Source organism: Chrysemys picta, chromosome 11 (assembly GCF_011386835.1).
Source record: "Chrysemys picta bellii isolate R12L10 chromosome 11, ASM1138683v2, whole genome shotgun sequence".
NCBI classification, from domain to species: Eukaryota; Metazoa; Chordata; order Testudines; family Emydidae; genus Chrysemys; species Chrysemys picta.
The window spans coordinates 27,651,665-27,672,343 of NC_088801.1; the positions used below are offsets into that span (position 1 = coordinate 27,651,665).

General features: G+C 41.7%; 1 protein-coding gene across 12 annotated transcripts in view; it reads right to left on the reverse strand.

Moving 5' to 3' along the window:
- CACNB4 (calcium voltage-gated channel auxiliary subunit beta 4) overlaps nucleotides 1-20,679 on the reverse strand; it is a 194,641-nt gene that overhangs the window by 25,155 nt on the left and 148,807 nt on the right. For all 12 annotated transcript variants that reach the window (XR_010591565.1, XR_010591564.1, XR_006176985.2 and 9 more), the window contains 4 exons: nucleotides 18,351-18,409; nucleotides 6,088-6,197; nucleotides 4,397-4,548; nucleotides 2,292-2,387 (listed from right to left, as the gene is read on the reverse strand). Coding sequence is in view for 8 of the 12 variants with exons in the window: in XM_005296461.5 (XP_005296518.1) it covers nucleotides 2,292-2,387; nucleotides 4,397-4,548; nucleotides 6,088-6,197; nucleotides 18,351-18,409 (417 nt within the window). In the remaining 4 variants the exon portion in view is untranslated. The remainder of the gene's footprint in view (nucleotides 1-2,291; nucleotides 2,388-4,396; nucleotides 4,549-6,087; nucleotides 6,198-18,350; nucleotides 18,410-20,679) is intronic.

Sequence of the window (20,679 nt, forward strand, 5' to 3'; positions counted from 1 at the left end):
TCTAGACTAGAATTTCAGGTGTGACGTTAGCACATGCCAGCTGACCTGTGTTAACTAACAGGCTTTAAAAGTCTAGTGTAAAGAAAGCATACTGCCTTACTGTGCTAAATGGGTTGAGCCTAGTGGGGAACCTAGCACATGTTAAAGGCAGTGTGCCTTGTCTACACTAGATTTAACTAAGGGCTAGTGTACCCTGGCAATGCTAAAGTGCTGCCGCAGCAGCGCTTTAACATGGCTTGTGTGGTCACAGCAGAGCTCTCTCCCAGCGCTCTAAAAAAAAAAAAAAACCACCTCCACAAGGGGCGCAGTTTCCAGTGCTGGAGCACTGTCTACACTGGCGCTTTACAGCGCTGAAACTTGCTGCGCTCAGGGGGGTGTTTTTTTACACCCCTGAGCGAGAAAGTTGCAGCGCTGTAAATTGCCAGTGTAGACAAGCCCTAAAATTTGCTACCATCGTATCTTCAAATTCTAATCCAGACAAAGCCTAACGCCTTTATAATCAGGTTAGCATCAACCCCTCCAGTTAACATGATGGTAAGGGTGTTAAACTGCATCTAGACTAGGTGTTAAGCAGTGTTTCAGATGGGGTTAATTACCTCCAGGTACATGCAAAATCAATTTAGTTATTGTGGGGCAGATTTGTGTGTGGACACTCTTATTTTGAAATAAAAGTGGTTTGAGTTTAGTCACCTTCATTCTGAAATAACAGTATCCACACAAAGGCATGCACCAAAATGACTAAATTGGTTTGAATTCACACCTTTTATCATTTCAGTGCAAATCTGCATGTGGACCAAGACTCACCCGATTAAACAAACAACAAAAAATGCCTCAATTTTCCCGCCAAGTCTGGAGAGAACCACAGAATCAACCTCTCGCCCATGATCAGCTTGAGGACTCAGAAAACAGCTCTTGGATGTTTGAGAGCATCTCTTTTGTCTAACAAGTTACTAGCTGGCATCCTATTGGCAGCAGTGGCTGTTTCTTAACCTTCCTATACCTGTTGGATGACACACTGACTTGTCCACATTAGAGAGTTTACAGCAGCATAGCTGTACAGATGCAGCTGCACCACTATAAGATCTCTTTTGTAGCCACTCTATGCCACCAGGAGAGATCTCTCCCGTTGACATAAACCACCCCCAATGGGCGACAGTAGCTATGTTGGCAGGAGAAGCTCTTCTGCTGACACAGCACTGTGTTCACTACCACTTATTCTGGCAAAACTCATGTTGCTCAAGGGGGTGTTTTTTTCACACCCCTGAGCAACGTAAGTTTTGCTGACATAAGTGGTAGTGTAGACATGGCCTTACAGGTCTCCCATATTTCTCTATTCTTGGATTAAGGAGACCCTTACAGTAGGCTTTCTGCTTGGCAGCTGGGAGCATGACAGCAGCACCCAATTCCCTTCTGACCCTTACAATAAATTACTGCTAAGTCCACCACCTCCTTGGGGTGGACTTGAAGGAGGACAGCTAGAAATGTAGATATACGCCAAACAGAACTTCCTAGTACTTGGGAAGAGCTGAGAGGATTCTGTTATTTGAAGTCCACTATAGCTCTCACTCTTCAAATCTGATTTTTCCATGATTTTTCTCTTTGATACTACACCAGTGGGTGCTCTAGAAAAACCTAAGATAGATTTCCCAATGAGACCCCATGATGTGACATGGACTGTTTCGTCTTACCATGCTCATTCTCATGCATAGACATTGGGTTGTCATATAGGCAAGTTACCATCTGTGTGCGTTTCAACAGAAAGGTTTGTCCTGCAACAAAACCTTGGGCTGAGTTTCAAAAGTCTAAACAATTTTAGCTGGTTTTCCACATACACCTATATGCCCTCCCCATAGAAAACTACCCCATCAGCTTGCCTAAACATCTGGGGCAGCTTGCAGGCCTGCTAAATGCAGGACTCCACATCAATTAAAATGGCTAATCATGATCCCAACAAGGTGGCTTGCGATAATTGTCTAGCTCCACTGGGCCAACTGGAATGTCTCAACAGATGATCTTTTGAGAGCATTCCTTGCTGAAGTGCCAGAAACTCAATCTTAAAATGCAGGTTATTTTAGGGCCACAGACAGGCTACTTCTTTGAGTATAAAAAGTGACTGAATAGTGTCGACTTTTTTTTCTTAGCTGGTCTAGGACTGGAGGGCTGTGAGCATCACCAAAAAGTCAACTGACAAAATGTGAATTCAATTATATCAACGATAAACACAGTAGAAATGTACAAAACTCCAGTTCATTGATCTGGAGTTTTATTCTTGTTGGGTTTTCTGTACTTACTGGTGGACACTGTGCAAGTTTATCAGCTGCCACCAACTGAACATTTAAGTGTTTACTTTGTGACTTTCCTCTGGATTTAATCAGTCGCTGCAAAACCTGAGAGAGGAAAAGAGGAAAACATGAGTATAAGAGTCAAACATCCCCAGATACAAGAGATCCAAATGCCAATGACAGGATTAACCAATGTAATAAGCTCTTATTTGTATTACATTTAATATAATGGACCAAATTTTGTCATCATACAGATGCAAATTCTTCAATTTATATCACTGGGATTTGTGCATGTTTATCTCAGCATGGGATTCGACCCATAGCATATTTTCCAAATGCAGTTTAAACTGTGATTTTGCTTTGTTCTGGTTCTAAGCACAAGGTTATTGTCAACAAATATAATTTTCTAAAGGACTGTTTTCCAATGCTCCCTGAAAATTATGCAGTTGCACTAGTTTGATTATAGCATAACAGTAATAGTATATTATGCTGTGCAATACTGATATTATGGTGACAGTCTGCTCAGAAGTATATTTTGATAAAGAAGGTTTTTTAACACCCACAGTTCATATTACCTCATTTTTTCCTGCAGTATGCTCATTAATAGAATTTAGGGGGTGGGAGAAATTAGGAATTCTAAATTATTTATCTATAAACTATAAAAGAAAATTATAGTATCAAACACCCTGCTCACAAGCCTTTGGGAGAAAGACTTAAAAAAAAAAAAGTGTGCCCTTGACCTTTGTGCTCTTGATCCCCCCCTTCCCCCACTCACTTGCCAGATAACTTTCCATTCAATAGAATGGGTGTAGCTAGTACAACCAGCACCACCTCAGGAAAATTCAATAGCAGTCAGCAGGGAATATGCAAATTATGTTTACTGAGTTTACATTAAGAACTTTATATTATTATAAGTGCACTAAGGGGTGCTGTTAAAACTTAAATTATACTGTTTTCTTATAGAATGTGAGCCAGATCCCCAACTGACATAATCACCGTACCTCCATTTGCACCACGTGAAGATTCGGACTTTTAGCTTTAGAAAACATGTAGGTTTTCTAGAAAAGTGAGTGAAGGATCTGGAAGAAGTTATTCACCCCAAAGTCTATGGTACTGAAGTATAATGCTAGGTAATAGAAGCCATCCTTAACTGCCAGTAGTTAAAGTAACGACAAGCAAATTGTGAAAGAACACAAGTAGTCAGGTATTGACTGCTAAACCACTATTGGGGCTACAGCCTTGTCTATATTAAAACTTTCAGAAGTTTCATTAAGATTGTTTTTTAAATGAAAATTGGTGCAAACCCCTGCGTGGATTCTCTTATATCAATGTCCTCCTTGTTTATATTATTTTAGCTTTATTTAGTTAGTAACTGAATTACGCTAAAATCAATACAAACCAGGTTTAAATCAATTTAAAAACACATCTTCAGTTAAACTGGTGCTATAATATAGACAAGGCCTAAGTGTGCAAAGGTTATTAAGGACCTTAAAGCAGCACTTTAAAAAAATGACTTTTGTGCTCTACATGAAGAACCCAGAGGACATCCCAAAAACCACAACTAGCTAGTTTCCTGGTTGGGAGTCTCAATAGAAGCACCAAGGACTGATCTAATCTCTCACCTCTAGAGGTGGCCCTCCAAGTGAGACTTAAGGTGGAGTGAGGAGAGATGGCACTTGTTCTAAAGATGAATTAAGGGCTTAAATCTTTAGGGCTGTCAATGCAGCATCTTTCATGAACATTAAACTCACTACAATTGTAACTGAAAATAAATATCTATTTTCAAGGTAAATAGTTGCATGAGGATTTTAAACAGAGAAGGATTCCCCCTCAAGGGAGAGGATGAGAGAAAAAAAATAAAAAGGGGACCATATGAGACAGGTTAGTCATGGCATTTAATGCACTACTGGAAAGGGCTCAGATATTACAGGGATGGGCCTGTATAAGAACCTGTATACAACAGCATGGTTTTCTTCTGATATGAGCACAAAGCTCTCACTAGTGTCAACATGTGCATTTTGAGGGGGAAAGAGAACACATCCTATCTCAGAGGACAATGAGCATGTAACATTTTAAAAGTAAAATGCATATATTTTAAAGATGATTGTAATTACCTTTGGAGATGACACTTTAACATGGACAATAATCGGTGCTAAAGATGTCTTAATAAGTTGTGCTGGATGATTGATAGTATCCGCATCTAGGACAACCAGCTGTAAGGATCTTGCCAACTCAAAGATTCTTTCAATTTCACTCTGCACTTCAGCTAAACAACAACAACAACAACACCACCACAACAGGTCATAACTGCTCTACCCCAATGCTGTTTAGAAAAATAAATCACATGTGCCATTGGTTTTGGTGTACAGTATATGTACAATAAATGGACTTCATGTATAAATAAATGTTTGTGATTTACACAGGAGACTAGAATAGGTGATGCAAGTACAGACCATACATTTTTAGACTGTTTTTAAAAATGCTACTTTGGTCCCCACAAACGCTAAAGGGAATAAGCCTCATGAATGCTGACTGTTGTTGGCAATGTAACTCCCCTGATGTTATGTTAGCTCATATGTTTTGGGAGCACCTCTGTATCAAGAATTTCTGATGTAAGTTGGGTCAAAGGACCAATTTGATATTGGATGCTAAATTGGAGCCCTCCACCTCAAGTTTAATTCTTGGATATATTTCCAATATCTGGAGATTACCTGGTAACAAGGTAGCACGGTTCCAAAATGGAGCTTTAGTGGCTAAAAAATTAATCATGAAAAAGTGGATCCCCACCAAATATTGATGCCTGGCTCAATGATATGGCTGATCTCGCAGCTAATGAATGACACGCATTCCGCAGAAAGGGAATTCCAGAAAAATTCAAAGCAATTTGGGCTGAGTTTTTAGAGGTCTATGATTAACTTAGACCCTGAAGAAAGATATGTCACTTCCTTGCCCCTCCCTTAATACTAACCCTATTTATTTATTTTGCATACTATGATGAATCTGGTATGTTGGTATATTTGCTGTATTTGGAAATATTAATAAAAATTATAGTCAATGTAGTCTATCCACCTAACTGCTACTCGAATAATCTATAAAGCATAAGGTTACTTACTAAGTTTTGTTCTTACGTGCCCCTAAACACACACAGACTCTAAATCCGTTAGAAATAATATGGTTCACCCAATAAAGTGGCTACATGACCAAACTAATTATTTCTAAACATTTCACAGTTGTTTTCTTAGCACTATTCATGACTTAAAATACAAAATCAGTCACTCAGAATGAAGCAAACCTTAATGTACAAGGCCCAGAAAAGGTTCTAAGTAAGCCATACTAATGTTCCACTTGGGCACTTAATATGAAGCTTATATAGTGCACTGAGCTTTGTCCAGCCAGTACACACTGGGGTGAATTTTATCCCCAAGAGCCTTTTTCTCCCATCAACATATATGAAATTTGGATTTACCCATTTAAATCCACTGCATCAATAGGGGAACAGATCACTTGGAGTTAAATTCAGATACGGGTTATGGACCTGATCCAAAGTCCACTGAAGTCAATACAAAGACTCTTCTTATTGACTTCAATAGGCAATGGATCAGGCATAGGTGAATAAGATTTATACTGGTGCCGAAAAGTTCTGGTGGACTACTAAAAAGCCTTTTCTGCAAGAACCTGCTTGTTTCCAGTAGCTGATGCTATAGGCATCTCATGGTTATAACAGAAGGGCTCATGACATTTAAAAGCTGTCACTTTGCTCCTGGATGTCACTATGTGCAGTGCAGTACACGTGCTAACATCTTACCTAAACTGGACCTGGTATTCGACCGCTCAATTATTGCCCTCTTGCTCGGATTATTTAGGACAGACCTCTTAGCAAGAGAAATGTCGGCTGTCACTCTAGTTATTGATATCCTATGAATAAGAACACAGGAAAGAACAAAAACACTGCAGTCACATTTTTACTGTATTGTATGTGATTTAAAACTACTTTGTGTTGTAGAGTGTGAACATAGTGTAACACCAGTCAGATGTGTTTTATAGTTGAATTATATCATCATTAAAGTAAGAAAGAGAGGCAGAAATAAAGAAACTCTGCTTTCAAGTAAAACCCATGGTACTCAAGCACTAAAAAACCCCACGCAATTGTACAATTTTTGTCTATTTCACTTTTAACTGATAATATATATGTGTGCAAACATATAATTTCTAATACCACACTCACTACTACATATATTTCTCTCTCTCTTTCTCTATGTAGTCATCCATCTACCTATACAGAGACACTAACACAAACTTCTACTTGTGCTAATGAGGTGTGATTAGGGTTGCCAACTTTCTAATCCCACAAAACCGAACACCCTAGCCCCGCCCCTTCCCAAGGCCCCACCCCCGCTCACTACATTCCCCCTCCTTTGGAGGCTCGCTCTCCCCCACCCTCACTCACTTTCACTGGGCTGGGGCAGGGGGTGGGGTGGGGTTGGGTTGGGGGATGGGGAGGGCGGTGAGGGCTCTAACTGAGGATATGAGCTCCAGGGTGGGGCCAGAAATGAGGTGTTCAGGGTGTGAGAGGGGGCTCCGGGCTGGGGCAGGGAGTTGGGTGTGGGAGGTGGTGAGGGCTCCAGCTGAGGGTGCGGGCTATGGGGTGGGGCTGGGGATGAGGGGTTAAAGGTATGGGAGGGGGCTCCAGGCTGGGGGGTGGGGCCAAGGGATTCGGAATGTGGGAGGAGGCTGCAGGTTGAGCAGGGGGTTGGGGCATGGGAAGAGGTACAGGCTCTGGGCTGGGGGTGCTGGCTCTGGGGTGGAGCTGGGTATGAGGGGTTTGGGGTGCAGGAGGGGGCTCCATGCAGGGGGGTGGGGCTGAGTGATTCGGAGTGCGGGAGGGGGCCACGGGTTGAGGCAGGGGGTGGGGTGCAGGGGGGGGGTGAGGGCTCCAGCTGGGGGTGCAGGCTTTGGGGTGGGGCCTGGGATGAGGGGTTCAAGGTGTGGGAGGAGGCTCTGGGCTGGGGCAGAGGGCTGGGGTTTGGGGGGGTGAGGGCTCTGGCTGGGGGTGCAGGCTCTGGAGTGGGGCCAGGGATGAGGGGCTTGGGGTATAGGAGAGGGCTCTGGGTTTGGGGGGGCTCAGGGCTGAGGCGGGGGTTGGACCTCGAAGCTGGGGTGTGGGCTTAACTCAGGCGGTTCCCAGTCAGTGGCGCAGCGGGACTAAGGCAGTCTGTCTGCCTATCCTGGCACCGCGCTGCACCCCGGAAGCGGCCAGCAGGTGCGGGTCTTAGGCAGAGGGGCCAGGAGACTCCACACGCCGCTCTCACCTGCAGGCACCGACCCCCCAGCTCCCATTGGCCGGGAACCAGTTCCTGGACAATGGGAGTGCAGAACCAGTGCTCGGGGCAGGAGCAGCACGCATAGCCCCGTGGCCCCGCCACCTAGGAGCCGGACCTGCTGGCCGCTTCCAGGGCACAGTGCGGTGACAGGACAGGTAGGGACTAGCCTGCCTGAGCCCCGCAGCACCACTGACCACACTTTAAACAGCCCGGTCAGTGGTGCTGACCGGAGCCGTCAGGGTCCCTTTTTGACTGGGTGTTCCGGTCAAAAACCGGACACCTGGTCACCCTAAGTGCAATATCAGAAATAATTTCACAAGCTAAAGCGGATCTCAGGGCAAGTACAACAGCAGAGCCATAATAAATAATAAAATAATAATAATACTTCATCTTCAAAGCATTTTATAAACATTAATTAATCTTCATATATTCCTCTGAGGTAAGTAAAGAATGTAATCCCCAATTTACAGTTTGTGGAATGGCGACAGAGAGATTCTATCTATCTAGGCGCCTCAGTCATTAATGGATTTATTCTCACAACCCTTCATGAGGTAGGTAGTTGTTGCCACTTTACAGACAAGGAACTGAGGCACAGGGTTAGGTTACTTGCCCAAGGTCACAAAGGAGAGTCTATGACTGGTTATTAAAATGAGGTCTTCAGGATCCCAGTCCAGCGAGCTATCCCCTACAACATGCATCCTGCATTCCTAGAGCAGGCTAGTTAAGTCACTTGCCCAAGGCTGCAAAGAAAGTCCATATCAGAGGCAAAATTAGAGCACAGGCTTGTAAGCTGGGAAATTCTAACCACCTCTCTCTCTCTGTCACACTCATGCACACACGCACCAAGCTGGACTATGCGAAGTAGGTCACCACAAAGAATACTCCTCACACTACAGGCTAGACGGTAGCATTCAATCACAGCCTGGAGCTGGGAATAGCATGGAGGGATCATTTTGCAGGGAGGGAAGGTAGAGTGGTGTGGAGATGTCTTGCAGGAGGAACTGTACCTCAGGGAGCATAGTTCTTCTCAGAGCTGCGAGTAGCACATGTCACATGCACACTGTGGCTGCCCAGCTCTGTAAACTGTGTAGAATGTGAGAATATGGTGAAGCCCCTTCCCTGACACATGAATGCAGGGACCACATTCCCAATTGTTCCTAATCCTTGAGGGGTGATAAAGGGGGAGTGTGATGAGGTTTAACCCCCACCATTGGCAAGGAAAGGGAAAGAACACGAATTAGTCATACTCTGCACCTGGAGGAGGTGCCCCCTGGCCAGAGAAGGCAAAGCTAGGCCTTATAAGTAGACTGAGGGAGCTCCGTTGGAGAGAGACTGCAGAGGAGACAGGTCTCTCTGGTGGAGGGAAGCCCGGGGATAAGGTTTAAACAGACAAGTAACAACTGAGGAAGAACACTACTGGAGCAGGTTAGGCTTCTGCAGGGGGAGGCCCTGAGACAGAGCCAACAAGGGGACTACACTGAAGCCTGAGAGGGTCAGAAGGGCTATTATTCTAAAGATTTGTTTGGCCTTTTATTTGGACTTGTTTGTGCTAACCTGGGATGTTAAAATGCTATAAAATGTTAAAAAATGCAGGAAATCAAAAGAAAACATTTTTGTTTAGGATTGAATGAAACGCTTTGTTCAACTAGAAATAATTTTTTTAAAACTTAAATTCACCAAAAAAATTCAAAATTTAATTCAAAACCATTTTTTAAATATTATTTTTCTGAATTTCCAGTGAACCAAAACAAAATCTGTTATTCACATAGCTCTAGAGTAGAGCTGTACACAAAACCGATTAACTAAATTGGTAGAAACCTCCTGTGTGGACACTCCTATTTTGGTTTCAGAATGCCTTATATCAACGGAGCTTAAATCAATTCTCACAGTCTTAGCAGTTTCACTGTTTCATCTGTTCATTTAGGTGAGATTTTCACAAAGCACTTAAGGGATTTAAGAGAATAAATCCCACTGAAAGTTTTAGGAAAATCTCCTTCTTCCATGTCCATTCCCCCTTGTTGTGGGTGTAGATTTGTCACACAGTTAACAGTGGAGAGAAAAATGTTTTAAAAATTAGGAAAATGTGATTGCAAATCCATAAAAACTGCTGGGGGACTGAAAGGCAATTGTAGCACCTGAAATACCATTTAACTTATTTTTCAAAAAAGGTTTAGATTTCAAGTGGATTGTGTTCCTTTAAGATTTTAGGCTGTTAGCTCCTCACTTTACCTATCTGTGGATGAAATTCATACCTCTGTCTGATCCGCCCTGCTAAGAGCTAACAACAATGGGACAATTTGTAAAACTGACAGTGACAAAGATTGCAGATGGACCCTCTCTATTTCTCTCTCTTTGCGTGGATTAAACACACATCAGGGAAAGGCTATACGACAGTACCTCTGACTAGATTTGACAACCAAACGGGGGTTTATAAGGATCCCTTACTTTTTTACTTCTCCTGTGTAAACAGACATTACTGATTTTTGTGGCTTCTGATACACCTCAGTACTTCTCCCTTATAGTACAGAAATATACTTCACAACTTGACAGGACTTGTCACTTCCAGTTGCCATGGTTTCCTATTGAAGATAATGACTTCCAGCTACCATAGGCATATGCAAAGCTGAAGGACACGTGCCAACAACTGGGAAGAGAATAGATGTCACTGCTCTGTACCTACTCTTAATACAAATGTGCCCTGGGAATCCATGCAATAAACTGAAGTGAAATAAGATTAGTTAAACAGTTCAGGAGTGGGGGGGGGAGGGGAGGTGGAAGAGGGTATGGACGAGAATCATGAAGAGCTCAGAGAAATGACTCATTAAACTGCAGGCTGCTGTGTAAAATGCTCAATCCACCAGGTTTTAAAATTAAATACTAAGTTTGTGGGTTTTGCTAATGTCATCTGTGTTAGGCAAATTAAAAACTGGGGAAGGGCTACAAGTCTTACACCATAGCCTGCAGCTAAAGCTGTCATTCCTCAGAGCTGTTCACGCGTTAAGGAGGAGTTGTAGTCACTTCTTTAACTCCCATGAATACCTACCCTATCCCCACTCCACAACCTAACTGGATAATCTTATTTTACAGGGCTTCTAATTTAACCCTGCATATTAAATGCATGTACACTGTGGGAAAAGGGGCACAGGAAGCAACCTCCTCCTTGAAGATCATCCATGTGTAATGGCTGGGGCTTAGGCGACCAGGCTGGGCCAGAGTTGAAGGCAGGAGTGGAGACTAGCTACCAAGCCGAGTCAGGAGACGGGTACCAAGGTCAAGCCAGGCCTGGGTCAAAGGCAGAAGTAAGGAGCAAGATGAGACGAAAGACAAGGTAGCAAGCTAGAATCTATGTTGTTGCTCAGACGGCTCCTTAGGGTAACTCCTGGTTTAAACTGTTGGTGTGGACCAAAGTTCTGTTGCTCTGGCCTCTTTGGGTAGTACTTGCTGCGGTGCCTAACTCTCCAGTAATTGTTGGGTGCTGCTTCATCTGGCTCCCCAGTGGTGACATAGAGGCAGTGGTCACCCAGGACCTCACAACCCCAAATTCTAGACCCATGGATCCTTATGGCATGAAACCACAGGGCAGGATATGACCCATTGCTCAATGGAACACTAGACCGGGACCTAGTTAGGGCATCCAGCAGTGCTCTATCGCCCCAAGAATCAGCTGGCTTGAGGCCTCCAGAACCCTGGCTGCTCCTGGCCACAAGTACTAAGAAAGAAAGAAACACTTTCTGGAGGAGCAGTAAGGAGTACTGCAGACCACTTAGGCTGTCACATAACATTGGGGTCCATATCAATACAGGCATGGATGGAGGGAATTAAACTAATAACAAAAAGGGAGGGTAAAAGAGTGAGGATATGAGCACTCAATACAAAATCAAGATGTTGAGAACAATAATCAAGGAACCAAAGGGCACGGAGAAGAAATTTTTTAATTGCCTATACACCAGTGCTAGGAGCCTGGGTAATAAACAAGCAGAATTGGAACTTCTGATTTATGAGCATAAATTCAATGTAGTTGGTATTATTGAAACCTTGGATGATTCACACAAGTGGAATGTTAAAATCAATTATTATAACCTATTTAGGAAGGATCAAATGAGCAAAAGTGTAGGGGGAGTAGCACTCCATATCAAAAATGGCATTACCTGTTCCCGAGTCACTGATAAGTCAGAAGAAAATTATCTTGAATGCTTATGGATCAATGTCCTAACAGATAAAGCACAAGATGGAGTATTAACTGGGGTCTGCTATGGACCACCAAATCGCACTAGGGAACAGGATGACCGCCTCCTTATGTACCTATGTACAATGTGTAGGCAAGAAAGCTGTGTGATCATGGGGGAACTTCAATTTAAATGACATATGCTGGAGATCTCATGCTGCCAGTACTAAAACATCCTTAGAATTTTTAAACATAATAGATGACAATTTCCTAACTGAAAAAATGTTGCAGTCAACACGGGGAATTTCTATTTTAGACCTTGTTCTAACAAATAAAGAGGAACTGATCACAGAATTAAAAGTTAATGGTAGCTTAAGTACAAGTGATCATCTCTTGATCACATATCTAATGTGCAAGCAGAACACAATCTAAACCTGTAATATATACACTTAGTGCTTTAATAGGGCCAGTTTCACAAAGCTGAAAACAATAGAGACAAAACAGGTGGGAGGAAAAATTTAATAAAAAAAATGTGAGTGATCATTGGGAATCATTTAAGTACATCTTACTAAATGCCCAAAAAGCCACAATCAAGGAAGAAGGCTGGGTTGGTTAAAAAACAGTCCTGGTTTAGAGAGGAAGTGAAGGCAGCTGTAAATAATAAAAAATATATATAACACAAATGGAAGAAGGGGGAAGTTAATAATAATTAATATAAATCAGAAGTTATTAATTGTAGAATGTTGATAAGGGAAACCAAGGAACACTAGAAGAAATCTCTGGCTAGCAGAGTTAAGGCCAATAAGGAGTTTTTTAAATATATTAGGAACAAAAAGAATCCCAACAATGGTATTGGTCTATTATTACTAGATGTAAATGGTAGAATAATCAATAATAATGCAGAAAAGACAGATGTATTCAATAGATACTTCTGTTATGTATTTGGAGAAAAACAGATGATACAATTTCATCATATGGTGAAGATAACACTCTTCCCATGTCACTGGTATATCTCTGGAGGATATTAAAAAGAAGCTACTAAGGTTAGACTTTTTAAGTCAGCAGGTCCAAATAATATGCATCTAAGAATTTTTAGAGTTGGCTGAAGAGCTCGCTGGACCATTAACGTTGATTTTCAATAAGTCTTAAAGCACTGGGGAAGTTCCAGAAGACTGGAAGAAAGTTAATGTTGTGACAATTTTTAAAAGGGTAAACAAGATGACCCAAGTAATTACAGGCCTGTAAGCCTGACATCAACCACAAGCAAGATAGTGGAGCAGCTGTTATAGGACTCAATTAATAAAGAAGTAAAGGGGGTTAATGTAATTAATGCATATCAACATGGATTTATGGAAAATAGATTCTGTCAAATAACTTCATATCTTCTTTTTATGAGATTACAAGTTTGGTTTATAAAGGTAATAGTGTTAACATAATATACTTCTATAAGGCATTTGACTTAGTACTGCATGACATTTTGATTGAAAAATTAGAATATGAAAATCAGCATGGCACACGTTAAAAGGATAAAAAATTGGCTAAGTAACAGGTCTCAAAATGTAACTGTGTGGTCCCACAGGGATCAGCTCTTGGCTCTACACTATTTAACATCTTTATCAATGACCAGGCTCTCTAAAGAATGGGACTCATTTAACTGCTGACTCTTGACAAAAATGTAGTCAGTTTTCTGCAGCTGAAATGCATTTTCTGATAGTCAAATAAGTGGCTTGTATTCAGATTTGAGACATATATTGCAACAACAGAAAAATGGCACTAAAAGGTACCCCAGAGCCTTAAGACAAGCATTTATTGTAGGACTATGCCACAAATTGTACTAAAGAAATGTAATTTGGACAGTTCAGAGCTACTGTAATTAAATACTACTACATATGGAATTAACATTTTGCATCAAATTCTACATCGAAGTGCCAAAGTATTAGAGAGTTTAGAATGTTAGATATTCTTCAGCTGTTTGTCTCAGGGGATCTCACATCCCACAGTGATAGCATTCCACTCTTCTCTCATAATTCTATGAAGGTTGCAAAGAGTAGCAAATTCCCAGAAGTGCCATCACCTCAGATGTGCTTGCTATGTACACCTCCTGTGTCACAATACTAACCTCTTTATATTTATCACATTAACACTAGGGAGCTCAGGTCCCCTACCCTGATGTTAACGTAGCATCAGAGTCATTTGAAGTCAAAGGCCACAGATTTAATAACAACTAATCAGTCACTAAAAACATTGATTTGCCCACACTGTGTGCTGAGTTACACACATGCAAGTGTACTGACTTCAGTGGAGTTTCACAGGTATAATTCAGGGCAGATTTGACCCATTGAGTCTAAGTTTATGTAACTCACACAGCAAGAGGCAACATGGAAAGAAGTGGAGGGTGTCAGTTCAAGTAGCTCCTCCTGCATTCAGACTTTTAATATTTTCACACATTCTTCCAACCCCTCAGCATGTAAGTTACACCAATTTAGGCTCTTTAAAAGGATAGCTGGGGCCCCACTGGAGCTCTGCTGGAAGGTGCATTGACTCTCCACATATCCTTGACTCTTTGACCATGCTCCGTACTGCCAAGTGCTGTCTACTTCCAGGGCTGCAACTAGTAGATGAAAGCTTCAGGAGTCTTGTAGCCCTTTTACTTCACTTTCACCACTGAGGGCCTAGAATCTACAAGTGGTAACCAACCAGCACAGTGAGTCTCTAACATCAGTTTAGACTCTTTCGCCCACTAATCAATATATGAAACTTACACCACCTTACTCTAGATACGGGTGACAGCAACTCAGTCACCATGTTGGATTCTGACAACAATACATTTGAACCAATCCAAACACACAAACAAAACAGTCAGCACTACCTTCAATTATCATGATATTTTAAGAAAATATTGTACTTTTTAAACCCATCCACACAAACAGCAGGATCTGTGGGAATTATCCCATGAACAAAGTTTTAATGACTTGTAACTTTTAGCTTAGTGAAATTGGCCACCTGAGCCAGTACTTGGCTTCTCATCTGGAAACATTTGTAAATCTTAGTGAAGACATTATCCTTCCAGAAACCAACTCTGCACAATGTCACAGTCTCAGTAATGCGCTGTTTGTCATTAAATCAGGAGGGCTTTCAAAGCCATTGGAGAGTCTCCTAAAGTTCTGCAGCATTTTTTGACATGTGAGAGCATGTGGTGTGCCCATGGAAAGCAGAGTTCAAATGATCTAGGACTGAAGTTCAAATAATCTACAAATGGGTACTTACTACCAAAAAGAAATGAATGACAAAAAAGAGAGCACCATCTATTGGGTGCATATACAGAAAGTAATTTCCCTGGAGCGGATACCACAGAAAACATCAACTATATATGTTTGCTGGCAACAACAAAATGCCAATTTTGCTTTTTGCCATTATGGTGCCTTTACCATAACCTCATGGACCTTATTATTTATAGTGTATTAGTGCCTACAATGTCGCTAGATACTTTAGAAAAACAATTGCTACCATGTGGTGGCTGGCACCGTGCAAACTGCCCCCACCAATGTGCCCCAGGGATTGGGGAAAGCAGATCAGGACTTCCCGGGGGTTGAGCCAACCCCTAGATCATCAGGGACTTCCCCAACAACACCTGAGAGCAGCAGTAGAGCAGTGAGCTCAGTCTAAATTCTTAAAGGAATTAAAATTCTTCTCTTGCTCTCAGTTGCTCAAGGAAAAGCCTTTCTTTGCATGAGCTGAGGAGGCTATATACTTTGTTCTCTCTCCCTCCTGCATCCCCCTGCAGTTTCTGCAACCTTTTCAAGTACAGTAACTCCTCACTTAACGTTGTAGTTATGTTCCTGAAAAATGCGACTTTAAGTGAAACGACGTTAAGCGAATCCAATTTCCCCATAAGAATTAATGTAAACGAGGGGGTTAGGTTCCAGGAAAAAAAATTTCACCAGACAAGAGACTATATTATATAGGAGGGCTTTCAAAGGGCTTTTTTATATATATATATATACACACACATATACACACATAGTATAAGTTTTAAACAAACAATTTAATACTGGTACACAGTGATGATGATTGTGAAGCTTGGTTGAGGTGGAGGAGTCAGAGGGTGGGATATTTCCCTTACTGCTAAATGATGAACTAGCAATTGGCTGAGCCCTCAAGGGTTAACTCTCTCACTTTACAAGGCGTCAGGAATGGAGGGAGATATTCGCATTTCCCCTTTAAGTACACTGTCTTGGTAATTAGATCAGCTTGTTGAGACTGCAGCTGCTGTAAGCTCCCTCAGTCCTGAGTGTCCCCCCTGCTCTATGGAAGATGGGGTAAGCAGGGTGCAGGAGCAGGGGGAGGGGGACACCCTGACATTAGCCCCCCTATTCCTTCCCCCCCCCCCCCGCACAGCAAGCAGGAGTCTCAGGGGGCAGCTCCAAGGCAGAGGGCAGGAGCAGCACATGGCAGTGGGGGTAGGGACACAGCTGAACTGCAGGCAGCTGCTGCACAGGGAACTTAGGGGAGCGGGGAGCTGATAGGGGGAACGGATATGGGGGCTGCCAGTCCACCCTGGGTCCAAGCCCCCACCAGCTAGCTGCAACGGGCTGCTCTTCCTGCAAGCAGTAGACAAAGCAGGCGGCTGCCAAACGACGTTAGAAGGGAGCATTGCGCAACTTTAAAAGAGCATGTTCCCTAATTGATCAGCAACATAACAACGAAACAATGTTAACCGGGACGACTTTAAGTGAGGAGTTACTGTACCTGACATGTTTTCCTACATTTTTGTTTTTGGGCATTGTCTTTTCCAAAATTGAATTTTTAAATATTTTTGACTCTTGAATACATGTAATAGCTGATTTTTCTGCCCTGAGCCTTCTCTTTGCTCACTGTTTAAATTCACTCTGTTCCTGATAGTTATTCCAGCATCCGGGTGTGATTAGTTTATTTAGAGCATATTCTGTTGTATAAGAGACCTGAACTTGACAAATGGTATCAGATCAAAATTAGCCCAGTAAATGGTAACTTCAGAATGAAATAAGCAAGCATTAATGTTTGGAGGCCAGTAGATTTCAATCATTTTGCTAGATCTAGTACCAAATGCCAACAAAACTTTGGTATAATGAAAGAGTTTTGAATAAACTGAAGTTTCTTACTTATTCTTCTCAATTTTATCATCTTGCGAGCTAAAAAATATACACTACAACATTAAGAAGATGATGTAAGAAACTTATTTGAGACCAAATTCTATTCTCTATTATGCTGGTATAAATCTGGAACAACTCAGTTAGCTCCAGTGGTGATATGCTGCTGTAAATGAGAGCAGAATTTGACCCACTGCAAACAAAAAATCAACTTTTTTGGTCTGAAAAAAAAATTCTTGAAGCAATTCCCCCCCGCACCCCACCCCCTGATTTTTCAGTATAGGCAGCAAATTAAAAAAAAATCAGTTATTCACACAGCTCTACTGTTTAATGACATTCAGCAAGGGTAGCTGGAAGCCTCTTAGATTAGAAAAAAATCTGATTTGCTGAGCTCATTTGACCAGCAATTATGCTGTATTGTGGTCTCATGAGATGAGCAGAGTTAATATTTGAATAGGAGACCTCCAGGGAAAACCCTGATACTGCAGAAAGTACTCCTGGTGATTCAGTAGGTGGCACTGTTTCCTCTGAGTCAGTAGTGAACTAGTGCCCCAGCCTGGTGCGAAGAAGCATCATGTTCTTGGGAGGTACACTCAGGGCATGTCTACAGATCAGCACTGCTGCAATCGATGCAGCGAGTGTCGATTTAGTGGGTCTTGTGAAGACATGCTAAATCGATGGGAGAGCACGCTTCCATCAATTTGTGTACTCCACCTCCCCGAGAAGCGTAAGGGAAGTCAACAAGAGATGCTATCCCGTCGACACAGTGCAGTGTAGTCACTGCGGTAAGTGGATCTAACTACTTTACTTCAGTTACGTTATTCATGTAACTGCAGTTGCGTAAGTTAGATCGATTTACCGTGGTAATGTAGACCAGCCCTCAGGTTCTTTTTAATGTTGCATCTAAGATCCTTGCCACATGTCATCATTAGAGATTCCATACCACTTCTTTCTTTTTGCCCTTGTCAAATTCCATCTAGGATAATTACATTCTGCCTACCTACATTTTCCCTGCAATTTCAGTTGGATTCAGTATTCAGGCAAAATTCTCCTCTGTTACACCTTCCATTCTTTGTGTTGTTATGCACTCTTAAAAACCGTTGTTGTTTGTCACCTGGTGGCTACAATTCAGTGTTGAATAAAAGGATTTCTACATACACCTCTACTCCGATATAACGCGACCCGATATAACACGAATTCGGATATAACGCAGTAAAGCAGTGCTCCGTGGAGGGCTGATCTACTCCGGTAGATCAAAGCAAGTTCGATTTAACACGGTTTCACCTATAACGCGGTAAGATTTTTTGGCTCCCAAGGACAGCATTATATCGAGGTAGAGGTGTATATAGTTAGTGAATCAGTTGGAACATGCACTGGGATCCTCCTCGATAAAAGGCACTACATAAAATCATTATAATGTGGGAAAAAACATGAAAAGGATTATATTTCTCACCTCCCATCAAACCTGTGCTTCAGGAAGTCAAAGAGGGCTTTCTGCATCATGTCTGTTACCTTTGCAGAGGTGAGGAAGATTGAACAAAGAGGAATGACAGGGAGAGAAAGAAGTCAAAAGTAAGAAAAGAGGTAGAAGGTAAGGACATTTCCAATAATCAGTGTCCTTTACATAGATAGTAATCATTTAATTGTAGTGCTATCATCAACGAGCTCTCATTCAAACACATCTGGCAGCTGCAATTTATATCTATACAGATGGAATAAATACTTTATTATAAAGGTTTTCTAGTTTTCTGAAACATACTCCGAAGTGCTCCTATGCGGGAGTGTTCTAAGAGCAATGGTTAACATCTTCACAATGAGATGTCTGGGCAGAAAATGGATCTAGATCCTATTACCACACATGGGCAAAATCCTGAGAGATGCTGAGCATCTGTAATTCCCACTGACTTGTTGGATGAACTCTTTAGCCCTTTCAGAGTAATTCAGACTGCCACCCATAATCTGCCAGTCTAGATTGTAACCAATTCAAGACCCTGTGTCTCTGGCAGTTTATTTCTCAAAAATTATACTTTTCACACGCCTCTTGCACACTTTCATCAGAAAAAGTGTGCAAAGAACTTTCCCATATAGATTACATAGGGATTACAAATGTGTCTCTCTATATATTTTTCTAACTGAAGGAAATATCCTAATTCCATCACCATTTAACTGGATACTTTATGCACCTAAAAGGTATTTCATTTCCAAGGAGTCTTTTTTTTTCAGGGGAGATTCTGTGTGTCTAATTTGTAGCATGTTGTATATTTAAACCAGCAAATGAAACCCCTCCAAATTTGAGAGTCCCTGGACCAAATTCATTTAGGCTGCAGCACCACTGAAGTCAATTCAGTTATGCCAAGGAAGAATTTTTACCCCTTTGGGGAAAGCTGCCATGTAATTAAAAGACAGATATTAGAAAATGAGATGCAGTAGAGCCTAATTCTCACTTTGCTAATCTGCAAATCCAATAATTCTCACCCAAAAAACCTGATTCAAGAGCAGAGTGCTGCATAATAATAGCACCATGCTGTCATATTACTAATACTTCACTACTTTTATAAAATATATTACAATACTTTTACTCATATACTGTGAAGTATTATCAACCGTCATTAAACTAAGTGAAGTGTAACTGATTATATGTTCATACTCCTTTTTGACCCAATTCAGCAAAGCACTTAATGTGCTTAACTTTCAGCACATGCTAACATTGCTTTGCTGAATAGGATGGATTTACACCTGTGCTTAAAGTTAAGCATGTGTTCAAATGCTTTCCTAAATCTGGATCTTACTTGCTAATTTTCAGAATTTAATAATGAATGCCCTGGTTAACTGTGCATATTAGTGACAGGTCTGTCTCATCTTACGCGGGGGTTCCGTTCCGCGGTTAGCGCGTAAAGCGAAAACCGCATATAGCCAAAACCCCATTGAGTTCAATGGCGGGCGAAATCGCCCGCACTACAGGTATAGTATTAAAACTGTTGTTTTTCTCTTTTTTGTTGTTGTTTTTTGTTTATGCCGACCGCGTAAAGTTGAAATCGCGCATGTTAAATGTGCGTAAGATGCGACAGACCTGTACATATTGTTATACTGAATAGAGGGTGATTGTTTAGGTGGGCTAGGATTCTCTTCAGCCTTAAATTTCTATGCAATAACTTTTAAAAAAACAAAACACCTCACACACTTCAGTAATAGTGATGGGTTCACAAGATCAGCGCCTGGAGTAGGAATGTAGAAATTACCATACTGGAGCTGACCAATGCTGCATCTAGTCTAGTCTCTCCGGTACCAGGCATTTCATAGGAAGATGTAAAATTCTCATAATGCATGATTATGGCATAATATGGCATCAGTTAGGTCTTGTCAACACACAGGAAACTTGTACTAGTTTAACTAAGGTCACATGAGAAAGTTGCACTGGTTTAACTTAAACAACGAGGAGTACTTGTGGCATCTTAGAGACTAACAAATTTATTTGGACATAAGCTTTTGTGGGCTAAAACCCACTTCATCAAATGCATGGAGTGGAAAATACAGTAGGCAGGTATAAATACACAGTACATGAAAAGATGGTATTTGCCTTACCAAGTGCGGAGGTCAGTGCTAATGAGACAATTCAATTAATGTGGAAGTGGGCTATTCTCAATAGTAGAATACCAAGGGAGGAAAAATCACTTTTGTAGTGGTAATGAGGCCAATGTAATCAGGGTGGCCCATTTCAAACAGTTGACAAGAAGGTGTGAGTAACAGTAGGGGGACAATTAGTTTTTGTAGTGACCCCTCCA